Source organism: Mchenga conophoros, linkage group LG15 (genome assembly GCF_057382185.1).
Source record: "Mchenga conophoros isolate Kocher_MC1m ecotype Shallow Benthic linkage group LG15, M_conophoros_male_GT1.1, whole genome shotgun sequence".
In the NCBI taxonomy this organism is placed as follows: Eukaryota; Metazoa; Chordata; class Actinopteri; order Cichliformes; family Cichlidae; genus Mchenga; species Mchenga conophoros.
The window spans coordinates 24,000,215-24,019,326 of NC_140540.1; the positions used below are offsets into that span (position 1 = coordinate 24,000,215).

The 19,112-nt window shown below is 44.2% G+C and overlaps 2 protein-coding genes across 2 annotated transcripts; both read right to left on the reverse strand.

Moving 5' to 3' along the window:
• Positions 1-214: 214 nt before the first annotated feature.
• On the reverse strand, positions 215-5,341 carry LOC146558417 (multifunctional protein CAD-like). The gene is made up of 13 exons (XM_085247144.1): positions 5,144-5,341; positions 4,862-5,052; positions 4,594-4,734; positions 4,415-4,504; positions 3,546-3,684; positions 2,809-3,002; positions 2,631-2,705; positions 2,265-2,477; positions 1,966-2,091; positions 1,724-1,879; positions 1,532-1,633; positions 912-1,006; positions 215-665 (listed from the first exon to the last, which is right to left on the reverse strand). Exons 1-13 carry the CDS (start codon positions 5,217-5,219, stop codon positions 566-568), a joined length of 1,698 nt encoding a protein of 565 aa, XP_085103270.1. The 5' UTR covers positions 5,220-5,341; the 3' UTR covers positions 215-565.
• A 24-nt stretch (positions 5,342-5,365) lies between these two features.
• Positions 5,366-17,624, reverse strand: LOC146558418 (multifunctional protein CAD-like). The gene is given in 22 exon segments (XM_085247793.1): positions 5,366-5,371; positions 5,537-5,668; positions 5,743-5,907; positions 6,087-6,253; positions 6,546-6,627; positions 6,733-6,981; positions 7,398-7,502; positions 8,209-8,391; positions 8,490-8,657; positions 10,237-10,455; positions 10,539-10,721; positions 10,919-11,143; positions 11,346-11,444; positions 11,745-11,991; positions 12,158-12,243; positions 12,327-12,491; positions 13,087-13,199; positions 13,571-13,704; positions 14,284-14,408; positions 16,779-16,967; positions 17,060-17,281; positions 17,373-17,624. Coding segments are annotated over 22 exon segments (3,354 nt in total). The 5' UTR covers positions 17,463-17,624.
• Between the last annotated feature and the right edge of the window lie 1,488 nt (positions 17,625-19,112).

Sequence of the window (19,112 nt, forward strand, 5' to 3'; positions counted from 1 at the left end):
GTGTGTAGAGTGAAGGGTGGACCCAAATGCAGACGGAAACAAAAGGCAAAATGCAAGGCTAACAATAAACTAAACTGGGTGAGCTAAATTAACTTAAAAACCTACAACAGGAACATGGACTTGCCGCGAGGAGACTTGACGCAACTTCTTGGCTTGCAAACAAAGCAGACAATCTGACAATGACACACTGAAAACACAGGACTTAAATACACAGGAGGTGATTAGGGGAAGTGGGAACACATGGAGGAACAGCTGACTGACATGAATCTAATGACAGGACGGGGGAAGTGAAACTAAATACAATGAACAAAGAACACACGACTCCTTCAAAATAAAACAGGAAACACTGAAACTAGACATGACAACACAAGCTTAACAGACCTAACACGTGATGAACGATACAAGAACTCAAACATAGAAACCAAGGAAACAATAATTAATAACTGCCTTTCCTTAACTAAAGCTAAATAGGAATGACACAAACTAATCACATATCTAAAATGAGACAAATACAAAATGAACTCAGAGCGCTGGGTCAGAGACCCAGCCTGTGACACACACTGAGTTATCGGCCCAGTACGGTGGCCAGCAGGGCCATTCGGATGTACATGCCATTCTCTGCCTGACGGAAATATGCCGCCCTCGGGTCTGTGTCCACCTCCACGCTGAGAGAGAAATAACAAAGAGAAACAGATCATTAGTCCACTTAATCAACACAATAGCAAATAATGTAAGGTGGGTTTAAAATAAAATTCAGTTCAAATTTAAGTTAGTTAAAAGAAATCGTACTGAAATTAGACATTGTACACAAAACGTTACATTTCTGCAGCCCATTTAAGGGCTCAAGCAACATTTAAACAACACAGCTGGAACTGATATTGTTGTCAGACATTTGACTGAGCGCGTCTCACCTGATTTCATTGACTCTGGGCAGCGGGTGCATCACCACCATCTTCTGTTTGGCTCCAGTCATGATGTGAGGAGTGAGGACGAACTGACCAAAACACTGAGAGAAACAACAGAGTCACAGTTAAAGATCAAAAATACTCCGGGATCATCCAGTCACATGAGACCTGAGCTGATTGGTTCTGTCTGCACCTATGAATGCTTAGCTAAAGGGTTCCACTTCCATATTTCCCCACACGCTTACATCTGTAGAGGGGTGAGGGAACGCCTTCTTTCTCGCATATCTTCTTGTTTTCTTAAGACAATTCTATTTAATAGTTTTGCCTCTAGAAATATTTCATTTGGAAAGAACTTTGTGACGAATAACTGAACAAATCAGCTGCTTTCCACTAAAGATGAACTCCAAATGCAGACAAACCCCAGCTTCACCAGATGGAGTCAGTGGAGTTTGCAGTCCAGAATAGTGGATTAGGGAAAATGTCACCATGAGACCAACTGAACGATATCAAAAACGATTACCGGGCCAGCATGAGGCAGGAAGCACCAGGCCTAACTACAGATGCGCTGTGAGTATATGCAAGTATCTGTGTCACAAAATAAAACCCGTCGGTGAAATGAAACTTACGGCTTTGTACTCCTCCTCAGATGCAAACCTCTCCTTCTGGATCCTCGTCACGTAGAGGACGTCGGTGTCAGGCAGAGCCTCCTCGATGCTGTCAAACTCCTCCTGCAAACAAACATGTTTTTTTAAATTAGCAGTTTTTAGTACATATTTGTGAAAACTCCTCTTTGCTGTGTAACCATGTTTAGTCCTCACCTGTTTGATGCCCTTTGAGGCCACGTAGCTGACGATCTCTGCTGGCATGTGGAGGTTTTTGGGAGCCACGTAACGCAGAGTGATGCGGTACTGGGTCAGCAGTTTGGCGAGGGAATGAACCGTTCGGCCATGTTTCAGATCTCCAACCATCGTTATCTGACAGACGCCACAGTTTTAACATGTTTTCATGTAAAGTTTTATTCTGGCTGAAGATTAAATTAAAAAGGAATCATGTCGCTCACCGTCATGCCGTTGACCGTTCCCAGCTCCTCTCTGATGGTGAAGACGTCCAACAGGGCCTGAGTGGGATGCTCCCCGACACCGTCGCCAGCACTGATCAGCGGCTTACGGCACTGACGGGACGCGCTCTGAGAAGGAGGAGTCACGTGCGTAAGATATTAAAAACTCATCTTCAAACTAAACAAGCATCAAAAAACACACAACAGGGTGCTGCTGCAGTTACTTTCATGACCAATTAGTGTTTATTTTCTTTTACGTAAAGAAAACTTTTAATAAAAAAAAGTATCCATCTAAAATCCACCTCTACTGCTCCAGGTGTTGGGTGACGCAGCACGAGGACGTCAGCGTAGCCACTCATGATCTGGACAGAGTCCGCCAGCGATTCTCCCTTCAGCGAGGAGGAAGTGGCCTCGCTGGAACGGACGACGGAGCCGCCCAAACGCTGCATGGCCGCTGCGAAGGAACTGCTGGTGCGAGTGCTGACCTCATAGAATATGGAGGCCATTACTTTACCCTGAACAGGAAGGCATGAGGAATGAGGGATTACTTTAAGGTACCTCATCATTCTATAACTTTGGTCATGTTTGATACGAACATCCACCATTGTAACAGCACATAACTGAAATTAGTGAATAGTGCAGTAACATGAGGCACGTTTAGGAGATACCTTGAGTATTTCCAGGCTTCGTTCCTTCTGAACCATCAAACGTAAAGTGTGAGCAACATTGAACAGGTGTGAGATCTGAAACAAACGAAGGACACAAAAATAAGCTTTTGTTCAGACCCGAGATCTTGTTTCAAACCTGTCAGCATTCCCAGAGTGTGTTTCATCTTCTTCGGCGTACCTGCTCCTTGCTGAACTGTCTGACAGACAAGATGTGCTGTCCCACCAGTGGGTGAAGCAGAGGAGACATCTGCAGGTGTGACACCTGACCAGGAGGCACCTGTCCTGACCCAGACTGTGGGGACAGCAGCCTGGACAGTGGGGGAGGATGGCTGTACCCGTCAACAGCAGCGGCTGGTGGGAGCATGACCATCTCTGTGGGGATAAGAGTCGCAGTGTATCAATGACTGGAACACAGCAAAGGTGTTTCACTGAGAATCAGCAGGAGAACATCAAACAACTTTAATTAAACTTGTTTTTATACGGCAATGAACAGTTTTGACATACTTGATTAATGGACATACCAGCTGAACATGTGAAATGATATGATAACATCTGCTTCATTTTTTAACCCCTCTTTCAACTTATTGATACCTTTTGCCTAAAGAAGGCTTTAAAAATCCCCTGTTAAGGCCAGTGTGGCGAGAATAAGGCACGGCGGGACCACGGAGTATCATTCGGAGCCATCTTTATTTACATCTCACCACTACACACCCAAACCCCTGAGTCCCCGTGTTTTTAACTAGGCGGGCGTGATTAAGGATGCCGTGCAGGTACGTCCGCCCTCCCTGCACGGCACCGCAGACCACGCCCCACCACAGCCAGGCAGGCTGATAATACACTGGTAGAAACATTGGGAGAAACCCTCGAGGTAAAACAAAAATCTGCTGTTCCAAAGCATTCTGGGAGCTGTAATACCTGGTGGCAGGCCGGGATCAGAGGCACGGTGGATGCGGGACGGCAGCAGGTAGCGGCTTTCTCCACCAATGCGTCGTGGGCTCACAGCTCGAGTCCGCACTCCATCCCGGGGTGGAGTTGGACGCCGACGCTCAGGAGTCTGATGGAGCAGAATTAATGTAAACAAAACACATCAAGTAATCCCCACATAGAGGAGTTCAAGAAACACTCAAAACAGTTCTAAGTACAGGCTTTAAATGTTTTTGTTTGTAATTAAACTCTGTTAGCTGTACGTTCACCAAATTCTGTGAACTTTTTAGATGTCATCTACGCTCATAAGAAAGAAGACCGGGGATATAAGCACCGGAAAAGAGCTTCCTCCAAACGGTGGCGTCTAAGACCTCTTTCTTAGGAATAAAGTGAGGAGCTGCTATTCCTCCACATTTCAAAAGGAACAAGTTGATACCTGCTGTTTGCCTCCTACCAGACATTTCAGGCATGGAAGAAACACCAACTTTAATCACTGATCTGAACCTCTCGATTTTGCTTGCTGTGTCTTTTACAGCATTTTAAACTAATTACATCTAAGAAGTTCTTTTATTCAATTTGTTGAATGAAATTCTAGTGTTTTCTTTCAGTTACGTTTACTTAGCATCAACTAGCCGATATCTGCTGCTGTGTGCACGTTCTTCATGGCTATGGCTGCTAAAGAAGTGTGTTAGTGTTGGCAGATAACTTCACTCTCTTCTTAAATCTGGTCAATTTTGGCTCCAAAAATAATCATGGTGGTGGCCAAAACACCAATGTGATGTAATATTATTGTAGAGTCTTTATCTTACAACAGAAAGCATGAAAGGCAGCTGCATTATTACCGCATTCACTTTTATTACCATTGGAGTTTCTTTGACAGGTTCTGGAGGATGGGTGGAAGAAGTGGGCCAAGCCTTCACATCCTCACCGTAACCTGGAGGCACGAGCACCTGAAGGAGACAGGACACGTACTTTATTAGATCAACTACATTTATTCTCTTTGTTTTCTTGTTCAAAAGCAAAATGCACGAATGCTGACCTGGCCGTCGATGTAGGCCACCTCTCCTCGCAGGACCACGCGGCGGACTTTACCTTTCACCTTCATACCTTCGAAAGGAGTCCACTTAGACTTAGTGAACTGCATGGCCTGAGGAATAACCCACTCCTGCTCCAGGTCCACCTGAAAGACACGTAATTGATAAATAATTAGGAACATATTTCATCAGAGTACGGATAGGCTGCTAATTACTGCATCAAAATAATGTCTCCTTAAAATGAATTCCCTTTAATTGTGTTTGTCTGTGTACCTCCACGTAGGTGTTTTCCTGAACGGGCAGGTTGAAGATCCTGCGTGGATTGTCATAAAGACGTCTGGTAATATCATCCAGAGTCAGACGTCCATCACTGACGGCGGTGAGCAGCAGAGGCAGCATTGTTTCCAGACCGGGGTAACCAGGAGGAGGACGCTCACTGTTCTTCTCGTCTACAGAGTGAGGAGCTAGCAAAACAAAACAAAAACCGTACAGTTCAGGAAGGTCGAAGACAAGTCTGTCTGCATGATCGGTGACAGAAAATGAATGCTCTCTGACCGTGGTCTGTAGCAAAGCAGTCGATAATGTCCAGATTTTCCCAGAGTGTCTCCATGTCCTCGCGTGTTCCCAGCATGGGTCGAACCTGCGCTCGACCGTCGCCGATCTGCGCCACATTATCCTCACACAGGAAGAGGTGGTGAGGGGCGACCTCGCATGTGACCTGGATGCCCTTCTGCTTTGCAGCTCGGATTACCAGGATCTGAAAACCATTAAGAAGTATTAAAACTGTAGGAAAGAATCAAAAAAATTAAGATAAGATGCACTTTAACAGCCGAAGCAATCGATAATAAAACAAACTAATTAAAAGTAAATTACCTCAAATCCACTAAAATAGTTTAAAATAAAGTAAAAGTTGCATAAAATTAACAACAATAAGAAACAGCTCTTTACCTCATCTTTCTTGGCCACGTGACAGATGTGGACTGGCCGCTGGTACAGCTGGGCCACCATGAGGATCGCCGCCACCGTCTGCTTCTCAGCGTGAGCCACGATGGGCATCTGCTTGGGCCATTTCTCAAAGTGCTTTAAACAGATCCACACAGTTAGGGCTGAAGCATCTCTAATGGCCTTCCAGCAACACTTAAAATCCAGCCTACCTCCATCCACAGGGAGACGTTGTCCATCTTGAGGGTGGAGTATGTGTCATTCAGGTACATCTTAAGACCGGCGGTCTGGCTGGCGATGGGCGGCAGGACAGCAGCGTTGTCCGTGGCAGCGCCCACATACAGGGCGTAGTCGCAGCGGCTGCCTGCTTTGGCTAACTGGTGACACAATATAACAGGAGTCAATGTCCTATCGCTTCAAATTTTACTGAAAACTGAAGTACTCATTTCTAATCTTGTCCTTTCTGGTCACTGCCAACAAAAATCTTAACATTTCTGCATTAACAGGATCAGCCAACAGATTAAAAAGTGAATACAATTTAAAAACGTGGGTTTACCTTCTGCACCAGAGCCAGATTATTAGCATCAGTGATGGTGGGGGAAGTGTTGGGCATCGCACACACCAGGGTCACTCCTCCTGCCAGAGCAGCTGCTGTGCCTGAGGAGAAGTCCTCCTTATGGGTGGCGCCAGGCTCCCGTAGGTGAACGTGGACATCGATCAGACCTGTGATTCAATCAAAAACCAAAATACTTCACCCGGTATCTTTGTACTAGTTTGTCTGCATAGCTCGACTTCAAATATTTAGAAAAAAACAGTACTATGTGAAAAAGAATTAAAATGAGAAGCTGAACTATTAGTGCAAGTAATTAGTAAAGCTTTTAGTAGGATGAAGTATTTACTGTTTAAAGAACCTCAGTCTTTGAACAACTTTGCTTTAAAGACTCAAGAATTCCTGTTTCAGAAACAAACATCTAAGATGACATTAGTGTTGTTGTTGCCGTTTACGACCACTCACCGGGCAGACGGACGAGTGTCTGGGATGCCATGCTGTCAACATGAGTTTTCACTGGTGGAGTCCTTCCAATCTGACGAAGAGCCTGCAAACGAGTCACCCTTTATTAATCATGTTCCCATAGAACCACATCACACAAACATCCTAACAAAACAAAAAACAAACAACAAGAAAAAAACAGATCGCGTACCTGAACAAAGAGCTTGGTGCACTTGATATCGATGATGAGCGGGACAGAGTAGTCGATAGCCATACGCCTGGTCCTGTAGCCTTTGGTGACAAAGGAGGAGAGCCTTCGACCTCCGCTGTTCCTCATGGAGAGGTTAATGACAAGGTCGAAGTGGTTCTCCTCCAGGTAGTTCATGATGCTGCGCTGCTTCTCTTTGGTGGCACATTCATCGCTGTCGTACTCCTCAAACGGCCAATCGATTGCAGTCACCTGTACAAGGAGACAAAACAAACTTAAAGTTTCTATCCTGATTTCATCCTGTCATAGATTAATAACACTATATTTTAAGTATTAAAGTACTTAAGTGAACGCCACAATTATGAACAATGACATTTCTAAATAAATTTCTGCTGTTTTTCAAAAGCTCTAGCAAAATAAAACATTTTTACAGTTACATTGTATCCATGTATAAGTGCTGCTCATCTGGAATCTTTGGTTTAATGTGCAATTCAAGAGGAATGATAAAGATGTAAAGGGTTACCAGGATTAAAGCATTTAAAAACAAATACACACAAACACGACCATATTCATGAGTCACTCACAGATGTGCCACTGCAAAATAAGTCGATTTTGATTTAAATAAAGTTTGTTACTCCAAAAAACGAAGCCCGTGTTAAAAGAATTACCTTGACTCCATGCTCTGTGTAGAAGTCAGCCGTGCCCATGCTGGCATACAGGTCATATCCCAAAGACTCCAGGGCCTGCACGGTGGGCAGCAGCTCACTCTTGTTCTGCAAACACAAGTCAATGCAAATAGTTTGGATAAACAATAAAATCATAACATCAGTGCTGAAAGCTGGAAAAATCTATTTCGTTTACTATGCTTCACACAACCGGAACACTCTGCAGGTGCTCCTTAAAATCAGATCACTCTTAAACTTCTTAAATCTATTGTGGTAGACAGACAGTTTCAGTTTCAGCTCATCTTATCTGACATCGATGGCCTTTTCATACAGTTCCATTTGCTGTTTTTTTAACCCAGCATTCATATCTTTAGACTTCCCTGAACCACGGTCGCCCCTTAATATAGTTTTTCTATATTCAGGCAAACAGATCATAATATTTCAACGCCGCAGAAAAATAAATGTGGTCCGATGATTTTTATTCCATTTGTGTTGCTGAGATAGTTTTGATCGAGTTTAACTACATCTGGTCTCATGGTGATAATATTTACAGTTATCAGCTGTTGGTGGAATCATCAACAGCTGCAAAAACAAATAATCAAGGTTTGTTGCTTTTCTCGTTAGGAAAGTAGCAGATGCATAAAATCTGTTGTTTATTCCCATGTGACTGATCAGCCACAAAAACATCTGCACCTTTAATGTGCCACTAAAATGCATCATTTGTACTTCCAGCTGCATCACTTGTGAGCTGAACTCACTGTTCACATCTGGATCCCTATCTGTTGTGTTTTTGTCAGTCGAAACCTTTAAGTACCTTATAGCTGCCGATGGAGAGCAGGATGTTCTTCTTGGGGATCTTGAAGCCTGTGGAGAGCATGGCTTTGAGGTAAGCCTCGTACCGGTTCTCCCCAAAACAAGCTACTTCTCCAGTGCTGGTCATCTCCACCCCGAGCACCACATCAGCTCCGGCCAGCCGAGAGAAAGAAAACTGAGGGACCTGGAGGACATTGAAGCAATCCGTGATGCTCAGTCAGATGAGAAGACAAAAGTGATTTAACATGAAGGGAAATTTATGATTGCTTCCACACTGCTTACCTTGACTCCCACAATCCCTTTCCCTTTCATCAGGCCCACTGGCTCCACGTCCTCCCCCATAATGTACTGGGTAGCCAGAGCCACCAAGTCCACTCCCAGCGTCTTGGACACAAAGGGGAAGGAGCGAGAAACTCGGATGTTGCACTCGATCACTTTGAGCTGGTCATCCTGAGAGAAAAACACAGCGGTGAATGAATGCTCTGACCAGTGTTGATAGAAGACATAACTGTCCTTTGCATTATTGACACAGCTTAATTTTCACAACTTAATGAGGACTTTCAGGGTCTGTACTTTACAATGTAAACACCTTAAAGTAACGGACAAACAATGCCATCTGTGGTGGCTGTAAACGGGAAGAAACATATCTGTCGCTTGTTTTCCCAAATCTACAGCAAAAGCATCACATTTACTTTTATTTTTCATGGAGGTAACTTGTTAGTTTGCTTGCTCTGCATGAAGATGACATAACTCTTATATGAACGACTGGCACCAAGCTCAGCTTCTCTCAAAAACTAACACTGCATTAATCTTTGCTTTCCTGGTGTCCTTGGTACTCGCTCTAACGCAGCGGTCCCCAACCCCCGGGCCTCGGACCGGTACGCGAGTCGTTTGGTACCGGGCCGCGAGAGTTGAGGCTCAGGTGTGAAATGTATAGTTTTCAGGGTTTTTAATCAGTTTTCAGCGTTATTTTGTTATCGTTTTTATCGTTAACTCTGTTTTCCTGGATCTTTTCATGTGTGTTATGAATAAATCTTTTTTGGTACTGGTACTAGTTTTATTTTGTTGTATTTATCTGTGACACCTTAAAGGCCGGTCCGTGAAAATATTGTCGGTCATATTGCGTGGCGCAAAAAAGGTTGGGGACCGCTGCTCTGACGCATAGTTTTTTTGTTTTTTTAAATGACCCCAGCTGCCTTTTAAAAGCTTCAGGAGCACAACAATGAGGTCACCTGAAAAAAAAAATCCATGTAGCACTTGTATATTTCTGTTACACCAGAAAATAACCCCCAAACATTTCTATGTTTTTATTAAGTACACGCAATATTTTCACTCTCACATTTTACTCTGTACTGGAAGACTTGTTCATTTTCAAGATTCATTCATCCATCCATTTTCTTCCACTTTATCCGGAGCCGGGTCGCGGGGGCAGCAGCCCAAGCAGAGAAGCCCAGACCTCTCTCTCCCCAGCCACCTCCTCCAGCTTATCCGGGGGAACACCAAGGCGTTCCCAGGCCAGCCGAGAGATATAATCTCTCCAGCGTGTCCTGGGTCTGCCCGGAAAACCTCGCCCAGGAGGTATCCAGGGGGCATCCTTGTCAGTTGCCCGAACCACCTCATCTGGCTCCTTTCGATGTGGAGGAGCAGCAGCTCTTCAAGCTTCTCTCAAATAATTTTTCACCATATAAACTAAGGTTTTTTTATTTAGGCGTCATAGTTCTGAAGAGAGATATGTGTTTTTTAATAGGTGGACATTTCTGCCAGCAGGTTGGGGATTAAAAAGGTCGATCATGCTTGGCTAATTTGAGCAACTGTGCCAACTTTACAAAACTATACGTTTTTATACCACAACTCCCCGTTCAGCCTTAAATGCCAGAAGAAGAAGACTAGTCTCCCTAAATCTGACTCTGTTTATTACCGGAATCTGGAAAATACTGTAAGAAAGCTACATAAAGTATCAGCATTGAGTAACAATTTAAATTCACGTCCTCAGCAACAGCATTTAACAGTATTTCCATGTACTTCTTACCTTTGCAATTAACTGCAGGTTAAACGGCCCGGTGACTTGCAGCTCCTGACCGATGGCGTGAACGATCTGCATGATCCTCTCTATGGTTTTCTGATTGAGGTCCTGAGGCGGTGTCACCAAGGTGGCGTCACCAGAGTGAACTCCAGCGTTCTCCACGTGTTCAGAAATCGCAATGCCCATCACTACACCGTCACATGCGACAGCGTCCACGTCTATCTCCTGCGAAATTTATAAACAGTACAGCCTCAACTCAACTTGATAATAATCAATAATTCTGCTGTAATTATCGGGTCTTTAACTACCTTAGCCTCCTGAATGAATTTAGAGATGACCACAGGGTGTTCCTTGGACACTGCTACAGCGTTACTCAGGTATTTCTCGAGGTCGCTGTCACTGTAGGCGACGTTCATGGCCGCTCCGCTCAGAACATACGAGGGGCGAACGAGTCAGGGATAACCGACCGTCTCGCAAAACTTCACAGCAGACTAGAGCAAAGAAGAAACGTAAACGTCATCGAACGCTGGCTTTGCAACTATTTTTCTTAGTGTTGTATGTACAATAGTAAATAACAGTAAATATAATTTACTAGCATATTAAGGCAACATTTGAGGGTTAAACATCTTTAACTTTACAGACCGAGACATCGGTGACATAAAACGAGCTCATCGTCAGTCTGCTGTACCTCAGTGTCTGAGAGCTCCTTCCACTGCGGCTGGCTGATGCCGATGGTGTCCAGCATTCGGGAGAACTTGAACCGGTTCTCAGCGCTGTCGATGAACTCGGGCGAAGTCCCCAAGATGTGGCACTGCTGGCGGTGCAACGACATGGCAATGTTGTTGGGAAGCTGGCCTCCCATAGACAGGATCACTCCCTCCGGGTTTTCCCTTTCATAGATGTCCATCACCACCTGAAAGATGCATAGAAATACTCATCTCTAACCACGAAACACTGCAGATTAATACGTGTACAAGGAAGTTAATAACAGTGTTAGAAAGTTTGAGGGGATGACTTGCAACAAAGAGCCCAGAGGCTACTTTCACCCAAAATGTGAGACTTGAATCAAGTCACATTCACCACAATCACACTTTCCCGTATCAGCTAAAACTTACCTCAAAGGAGATCTCATCGAAGTAGAGGCGGTCGCACATGTCGTAGTCTGTGCTGACTGTCTCGGGGTTGTAGTTCACCATGATGGTCTTATAGCCCATCTGCAAATGGTTTGATGCTTATTTCGTAACATTTGGATTACTGGCTCTGGGGTGTAATAATACGTGTAATAATCAACACAATAAATGACAAAAAAAGATCTAAATTTGTATGTTTTTTCATAAATAAGTAAATTAATCCTCTCAAGCTAAAAAAAAAAAAAAAGTTTAGTAAAGGAAATAAAGAGATGAACTGAACATGGAGGCGGTTCTTCCTGCTCCCTGGATTCAATTTCAGTGAGGTAAAAGACTAACTCAGTCATAAAGAGAGCATCCGGTATTAAAGTCTCACGTAGGCCTTACCTTCCTGAGCTCGGTGATGCACCCAACAGCGCACCAATCAAACTCCACGCTGCTGCCGATGCAGTACACGCCCGAGCCGATCACCATGACGTGCTGATCGTTGAAGCTCAGGTCGTCCTCTGTGCCGTGGTAGGTCAGGTACAGGTAGTTTGTGTAAGCCGGCCATTCAGCCGCCACTGTGTCAATCTGCTTCACCACTGGCAGGATGGACCAATCGTGACGCAGCTTTCTGACGGCCAGCTCTGTGCTGTTAGAGGGAAACGTGGATTCAGTGATAGAGGACAAACCAAGGAAGTTTGGATTCTTTAAAAGCACTTTATCTAAAATAACATTTCATGCTGATAATACCCTAATCACAGAGAAAGTTACCATTAAGTTAAACTAAGACAGTGATTATTTCCTTTCCTACCCACCTCTGTACAGCCAGTGCTATCTGCTTGTCTGAGAAGCCCAGCTGCTTGGCCTTAAGCATCACCTCTGGAGGCATGGAGCTCTCATCCTGGACGGAAGGAAATTAATCCAGCATCTTAATCCATTTCGAACAGCTCTTAGTTTTTTCACGTTATGTCTTATCGGCCTTACCTGATTGTAGGTCTCCAGCAGCAGCTCGTGGTCGGCGATGTTTTTCATCTTGTGCAGGAACCAGCGGTCGATTTTGGTCAGCTCATACAGCTTTTCCACAGTGTAGCCAGCTTTGAATGCTGCCGCCAGCACAAAGATACGCTTATCTGTAGGAGTCTGCAACTCCTGGTAAGCAGAGGGAGCACAACATACTAACTGTGAAGTAAAGTGCTGCTAGTTATTTGCCAGCCATGAGCATCAGCACAGACATTTGGGCTTATTTTCTCAAAATAAATAAATAAAAATAAATCAGCCACACACATAGTAGCAGAACATGATTAACAGCATGCAATGAAACATTCCTCAAAAAACCCAGAAGCAGGAAGCATTACAGTAGTAGATCGCTCAGGGGAGATCTGGCACCATCTACTGGTCCCGTTAAGACAGAACAATACAGTTTTGACCTTTTAAAATGTCCTTATCACAATCATTTATAGGGTCACCATCCTAATAGAGGCGTAGTAAAACAGATCAACATGCTTTAATGTGCAGCACCATCACTCATCCTTAAAAGTCGATGGCATTGCATAGCAAAAGCACTAATGTTGTGTTCTGACCAAATATGAAGCAAATCATTGCATGTTTGGCTGAAAATGGTTAAAAATCTTTCAACCTGGGATAAAGTATTTGCTGACACTGTGCACTGAACAGGTCGTGCAGCAGCAAGGCATTTTTTAACCAGTACAACCATTTAACCTGGACTTCAGCTATGGGAGGTTACCTTTTCAGAGACAGGCTTGATGGTGTGGTCAAAGCCAACACAGTTCTCATCCACCATCCTCAGAGCTTTCTGGAAGGCTTCCTCAAAGCTACGACCAATAGCCATCACCTCCCCTGTCGAGGAAAAGGTTCAAGCACTGAGCACAATATCCATAATAAGCACCTGACTTACTGGCTTCTCTGCCCGCACTGGTAAAGGTTAACTTTATAATCAAACTGTGAAATAAAGCAGTAGAGTAAAACTTTAATGCCCTCATGGAGAAATCTGCTGTGATAGCAGTGCAGAAAAAATGAATAAATAAGAATAAAAAAGAAAGAAAAAACATAGTAGGTGCAAAAAATGACCATGTGAATTTATTGTTAGCTTTACTGAGACCAAACTAAGTATTTTTAAAATGCTCTGGAATACTAACAGTACTAAATCTACTACCTATTTACAATTTGTTACAACATATTTTTGTTCCAAGCTCGCTTTTGCCTCTTACCAACACTCTTCATGGAGCTGCCTATCTTGGTGGAAACCCTGAGGAACTTGCTGAGATCCCAGCGAGGCACCTTCACCACACAGTAATCCAAACTCGGCTCAAAGTTTGCCGTCGTTGAGTTTGTCACTGAGTTTCTGGACAAAAATACAGATGCAGTGCAAATATTTTTCATTGGTGAATCACTTAATTTAAAGGCGCTTTACAGTTAAGACATTTATGCCAAAAAAATTTAAAAAACTACAATGCTTATGTTGCAACTGCTCAAAGCAGCTTTGTCAAAACAATAACTTCAAATTAACCAAACTGCCAGCTGTGCAGGTGATGAATATCATCTTGTTTCCAAATTTCTTTGCTGATGAAAAATTGAGCACGTTTATACTAAAAAAAGATTGAATTTCAATGATCAGATGTCTTTAAGTGTAATGATTGACTAGCTACATGTTTCCTGGGTCTGTGTGACACTGTGGGGTCCACATGCAGTGAAGGCAGAGAGTCTGTGCTGCCTTACTTTACAGGCATCTATGCGTCACAATTATTTTTTGGTCGTTTAATATACAAAAATTGATTTTAAGCTTGAATACTTTAAACCCCACTTTTAAAAAATGTTCAGTTTGGCAGAATACTGGAACGTCTTTGTTGGATGTCATCATTCTGTAAAAGCAGCGATGCCCCTGTTAGTTCATTATCCGCCGTTCTTAAGCTGAGAGACGTACTTGAGCTGTGGCAGCGGGATCCCCAGACCAAGTTTAGCTGCTACGTAGGCCAAAGGATAACCAGTCGCTTTACTGGCCAGAGCAGAGCTCCGTGACAGGCGGGCATTCACCTCAATGATGTAGTACTGCAACACATTATACATAGAAGATACAATTCAATCACAGACATTACGGGAATTAGACCAGGAGCAGGAATACCAGCTCCCCATGCACACAAGACCTGTTTAAAGGCCTGTTCTGATACATAAAGCCTATTCATACAAATCTATTCCTGGTTTGTATGAAATGAACTTGGTCACATTGATACCTAAAACAATTTTCTTTTAAAACTTATTGAACTAGGATTTATTTTATTTTTTTTTTTGTATAAGTCAAGTCAAGTCAACTTTATTTGTCAATTCTGCCACATGTACAGGACATACACAGAATAGAAATTGCGTTACTCTCAAACCCTAGTGATTAGAAAAATGCAAATAAAATAATTAAAAAGTAAAAATTTAAATAAATTTAAATAAATACAATACAATTTTACGTATAACAAAAAAAGCTATGCAATATACAATATACAATATTTAAGTAAGAAGGCATAGTGGTGCAAAATAGGCAAATAGTGCAAATGGGGATTTAGTAGTGTACGGTAAGAGATAATGTAACAACAAAGGCTTATGAGGTCCAATGCTTAAGCAGTCCAATGCTCCACAAAGTGACTGGAGCAGGCCAGTGAGTGCGTCAGAGAGTGAGTGTGTGTGTGTGTGTGTGTGACAGAGTTCAGTGAGACCGTGGTGGAGAAGAGGGGAGAGGGGGGCAGAATCGGGAGGGAGTTTAGCTTCCTGACAGCCTGATGGATGAAGCTGTCCTTCAGTCTGCTGGTCCTGGCCTGGAGACTCCGCAGTCTCCTCCCTGACGGCAGCAGCTTGAAGAAGCTTTGCATTGGGTGCGTGGGATCAGCCGCTATGCAAAGGGCTTTTTTAGTGAGACGGGTGCTGTAAAGGTCCTGGAGGGAGGGGAGAGAGACACCAATGATCCTCTCTGCAGCTCTCACTATGCGTTGGAGGGTTCTATGGCAGGACGCATTGCAGGCTCCAAACCACACAGTGATGCAGCTCGACAGGATGCTCTCGATGGTGCCTCTGTAGAAAGTGTACATGATGGGGGCTGGTGCTCCTGCTCTTCTTAGTTTGCGGAGAAAGAAGAGACGCTGCTGTGATTTCTTGGCCAGTGCTGTGGTGTTGTACGTCCAGGAGAGATCCTCTGTGATGTGCACACCCAAGAACTTGGTGCTGCTCACTCTCTCCACAGACGCTCCGTCAATGGTCAGAGGAGCATGTTGGGTGTGCATTCTCCTGAAGTCCACAACAATCTCCTTCGTCTTCTCCACATTCAGAGAGAGATTGTTGTCAGCACACCACGTGGCCAGGCGTCTCACCTCACTTCTGTAGTCGGTCTCATCCCTGTTGCTAATGAGACCCACCACCGTTGTGTCGTCCGCAAACTTGATGAAGAGGTTGGAGCTGTGTGATGGAGTGCAGTCATGGGTCAGCAGAGTGAAGAGGAGGGGGCTCAGCACACATCCCTGCGGGGCCCCCGTGTTTAAAATGATGGTGCTGGATGTATTACTGCCGACCCGTACTGCTTGAGGTCTTCCGGTGAGGAAATCCAACAGCCAGTTGCACAGTGAGGTGTTGAGCCCCAGCTGGACCAGTTTTTGAGTGAGCTGTTGGGGGATTATAGTGTTGAATGCTGAACTGAAGTCTATGAACAGCATTCGAACATATGAATCTTTTTTGTCCAGGTGTGTGAGTGCTGAGTGGAGTGCAGTGGAGATGGCATCATCGGTTGAGCGATTGGGCCGATACGCAAACTGGAAGGGGTCCAGGGAGGGGGGCAGGACAGTCTTGATGTGCTGCATGACTAGTCGTTCGAAGCACTTCATCAGGATGGGAGTAAGTGCAACAGGACGGTAGTCATTAAAGCAGGAGGGAGATGACTTTTTTGGAACCGGAATGATTGTGGTGGCTTTAAAACATGTGGGGACGACAGCCTGGATGAGTGATATGTTGAAGATGTCTGTGAAGACATCAGTGAGTTCCACTGCACAGTCTCTCAGTGCACGACCAGGAATGTTGTCAGGACCCGGAGCTTTACGTGCATTGATCCTGCTGAGGGATCTCCTCACGCTGTCCGGGGACATAGCAAAGACTTTTTACAACCTTGTTATGGAGCCAAAACAGTAAATGTAAGCCGTTGACATACCTGGCTGTTACATTATCTGCAGATCCAGCCGCACACTCTGTACATCCTATAGCCATATAAACTGTATATACTTCAAGTCATGTTACCACCCATGCTTATTTCAATATACCTACACTTTCTGTACTATTCATTACAGCATGTCACTGGCTTTAAAATAAGGAAATGCAAAACAGATCCACTTTATAGGTGAACACAGTCCTATTTGTGCTTTTCATCACCCAGGTCTTCACATATATGCTTACCTGTTCAGATTCGGGGTTAAGAGCGTACTGGATGTTACACTCTCCCACGATGCCGAGATGTCTGATGACTTTAATGGCCGTGTTTCTCAGCATGTTGTACTCGCGGTCATTAAGCGTCTGACTGGGAGCCACTACAATGGATTCCCCAGTGTGGATACCCAGTGGGTCGATGTTCTCCATATTACACACCTAAACAAGAGGAAACAACAGCCACTTTAAATCGCCCTCAGTTTTTTTTTAGTGAGTATAAACCGTTTGTTCTCTGGTCTCCTTTTACTCACAGTCACACAGTTGTCATAGGCGTCCCGGACCACCTCGTACTCGATCTCCTTCCAGCCTTTCAGGGATTTATCCACCAGCACCTGAGAGGTGTGAGCGAATGCTGCCGTTACCAGAGAGGTCAGCTCCTCTCTGTTGTTGGCAAAACCGGAGCCGAGGCCTCCGAGAGCGAACGCTGAACGAACCAAGACGGGGTAGCCAAGACGCTCAGCAGCTGCCACCGCCTACAGCAGAGTTAATCAGATAAATTTAGACTTCACTGGGGCAAAAAACAATCCAGAAGCTATTAATTTATAAGCGAACACGTCTCCTCACCTGTTCCACCGACAGAGCTGCTTCACTGGGAGCTACATGCTCATTGATCTCTTCCATTTTCTCCACAAAGATTTTTCTGTCTTCGGTCATCTCAATGGAGGAAACAGGAGTTCCCAGAACCTGCACTTTATATTTCTCCAGAACGCCCAGCTTGGTCAGCTCTACACCGCAGTTCAGAGCAGTCTGACCTCCAAAAGTCAGCAGGACGCCGTCCGGGCGCTCATTTTTTATCACCTGTAACAACAAGATGTAATGACACGAAGCACTCACAACACATGAAAATGAGACAAACAGCTCTGTGGATTTCACACTGGGAATTTCATCCCGTCCAAGACATTTGGAAGTCTGCAACTGAACTAAAAGCAGCTTAAGTGATCTTTGATTTTTTACTGTAAAAGCCTTTTAGCCTCTTCGTTTCCACTCTATACTGCCATATGATGGATGCAGGTAGAAAGCTGAGCAGGGATTTTTATATCTTTGAGCCAGCACATTTTTACAGAAACGTATTATGAACACTGAAATTTAAAAATAAAAATAATAACATAAACTACATTAAATAAACCTGGGCAAAGAAGGTAAAAATCTGAGGGAATATTTGTCCTCAAACTTGTTTCTTTTCATTATCATTATTAATCCGCACTCTTATTTTTCCTCTTACTAATTACTGGCTGTTGTCTCTATATTGCATCTATATAAAAACCAGAGTGGAGCAACGAGCTCTCTTTAGTCCACCAGCACCACCCTTTATCTTACATGATGACTTCCATGGAGCCGCGGATTTAAGGGCTGCAACACAAAGCTCATGTTTTGCCTTTGCTTTTAAACACTTGTGCTGCATTCAAGTGTTCAACCAAACAAAGTGATGGACCACGTAAAAGTATCTTATCCACAGTAAAGAAATAAAAATAAAGGTTGTCCTAGAACCCACTGTCCCAATTCCTACAATACAGACACAAAAGAAGACTGAACTACCTTCAACAGTCACCAAAGCTACAAACACACCTGTACAGAACTGCTCTGTGTTCTTTGGTGGGTGTTACGGCCCTAGCAGGGCCTCCTCCTGAAGGTGCCTGTGTGGGCGTGTCACACTACCTCTTCTGCCTGAGGTGCCACCTTTCCCTTTTGTGCAGCTGACTCTCGTCAGTAATCAAGGAGATTTAACTTGTTTATTTAGTTATTTGTTATGCCCCACTGTTTGTTTGCCACTACACCTCTGTAAATAAAACCACCGGTATCTCATCCACTGCCTGCATCTTGGGTCCTTCTTCCAACTCCACGCGGCTCGCCTCGGCAGCCGTGACAATTAAAGCTTCTGCTATAATAATGCCTCATTAGAGGGCACCTTGGTTAAGCTAAATGTATAATTATAGATTTTGTTAACCGTGGGAAATGTCTTTTATCCATCTTTTAATTAGTGTGTTATTTCCTCTTGTTTCTCAGGTACGGTAACCGTGGACACAACCAACCGTGCATCCATAATGGGACAGAGCGCTGCTTCATCACCAGTCAGAATCACGGCTTCGCTGTCGACCCTGACACTTTGCCCAAAGACTGGGACGTGCTCTTCACAAATGCTAACGACCACACCAACGAGGGCATCGTACACAACACAAAGCCTCTGTTCAGGTAACAGTCTGTGAAAGATGGAGTCCAGTGGTGATTCACTCTAGAAGTGACTGGTTCTGGTGCCTTAAGTGCCTCTGTACTGGCTGGAAAAAACCCAATTAACAAACTCCCCCT

Excerpts from the sequence above, each read along its gene's own strand:
- LOC146558417 (XM_085247144.1), bottom strand. The coding sequence starts at position 5,219 with ATGCTGGGAACACGCGAGGACATGGAGACACTCTGGGAAAATCTGGAC. Across the intron at positions 4,505-4,593 it reads TGGCCTACATCGACGGCCAG|GTGCTCGTGCCTCCAGGTTA; the intron begins GTCAGCATTCGT and ends TGTCTCCTTCAG. Across the intron at positions 1,007-1,531 it reads CTGAGGAGGAGTACAAAGCC|TGTTTTGGTCAGTTCGTCCT; the intron begins GTAAGTTTCATT and ends TGTTTCTCTCAG.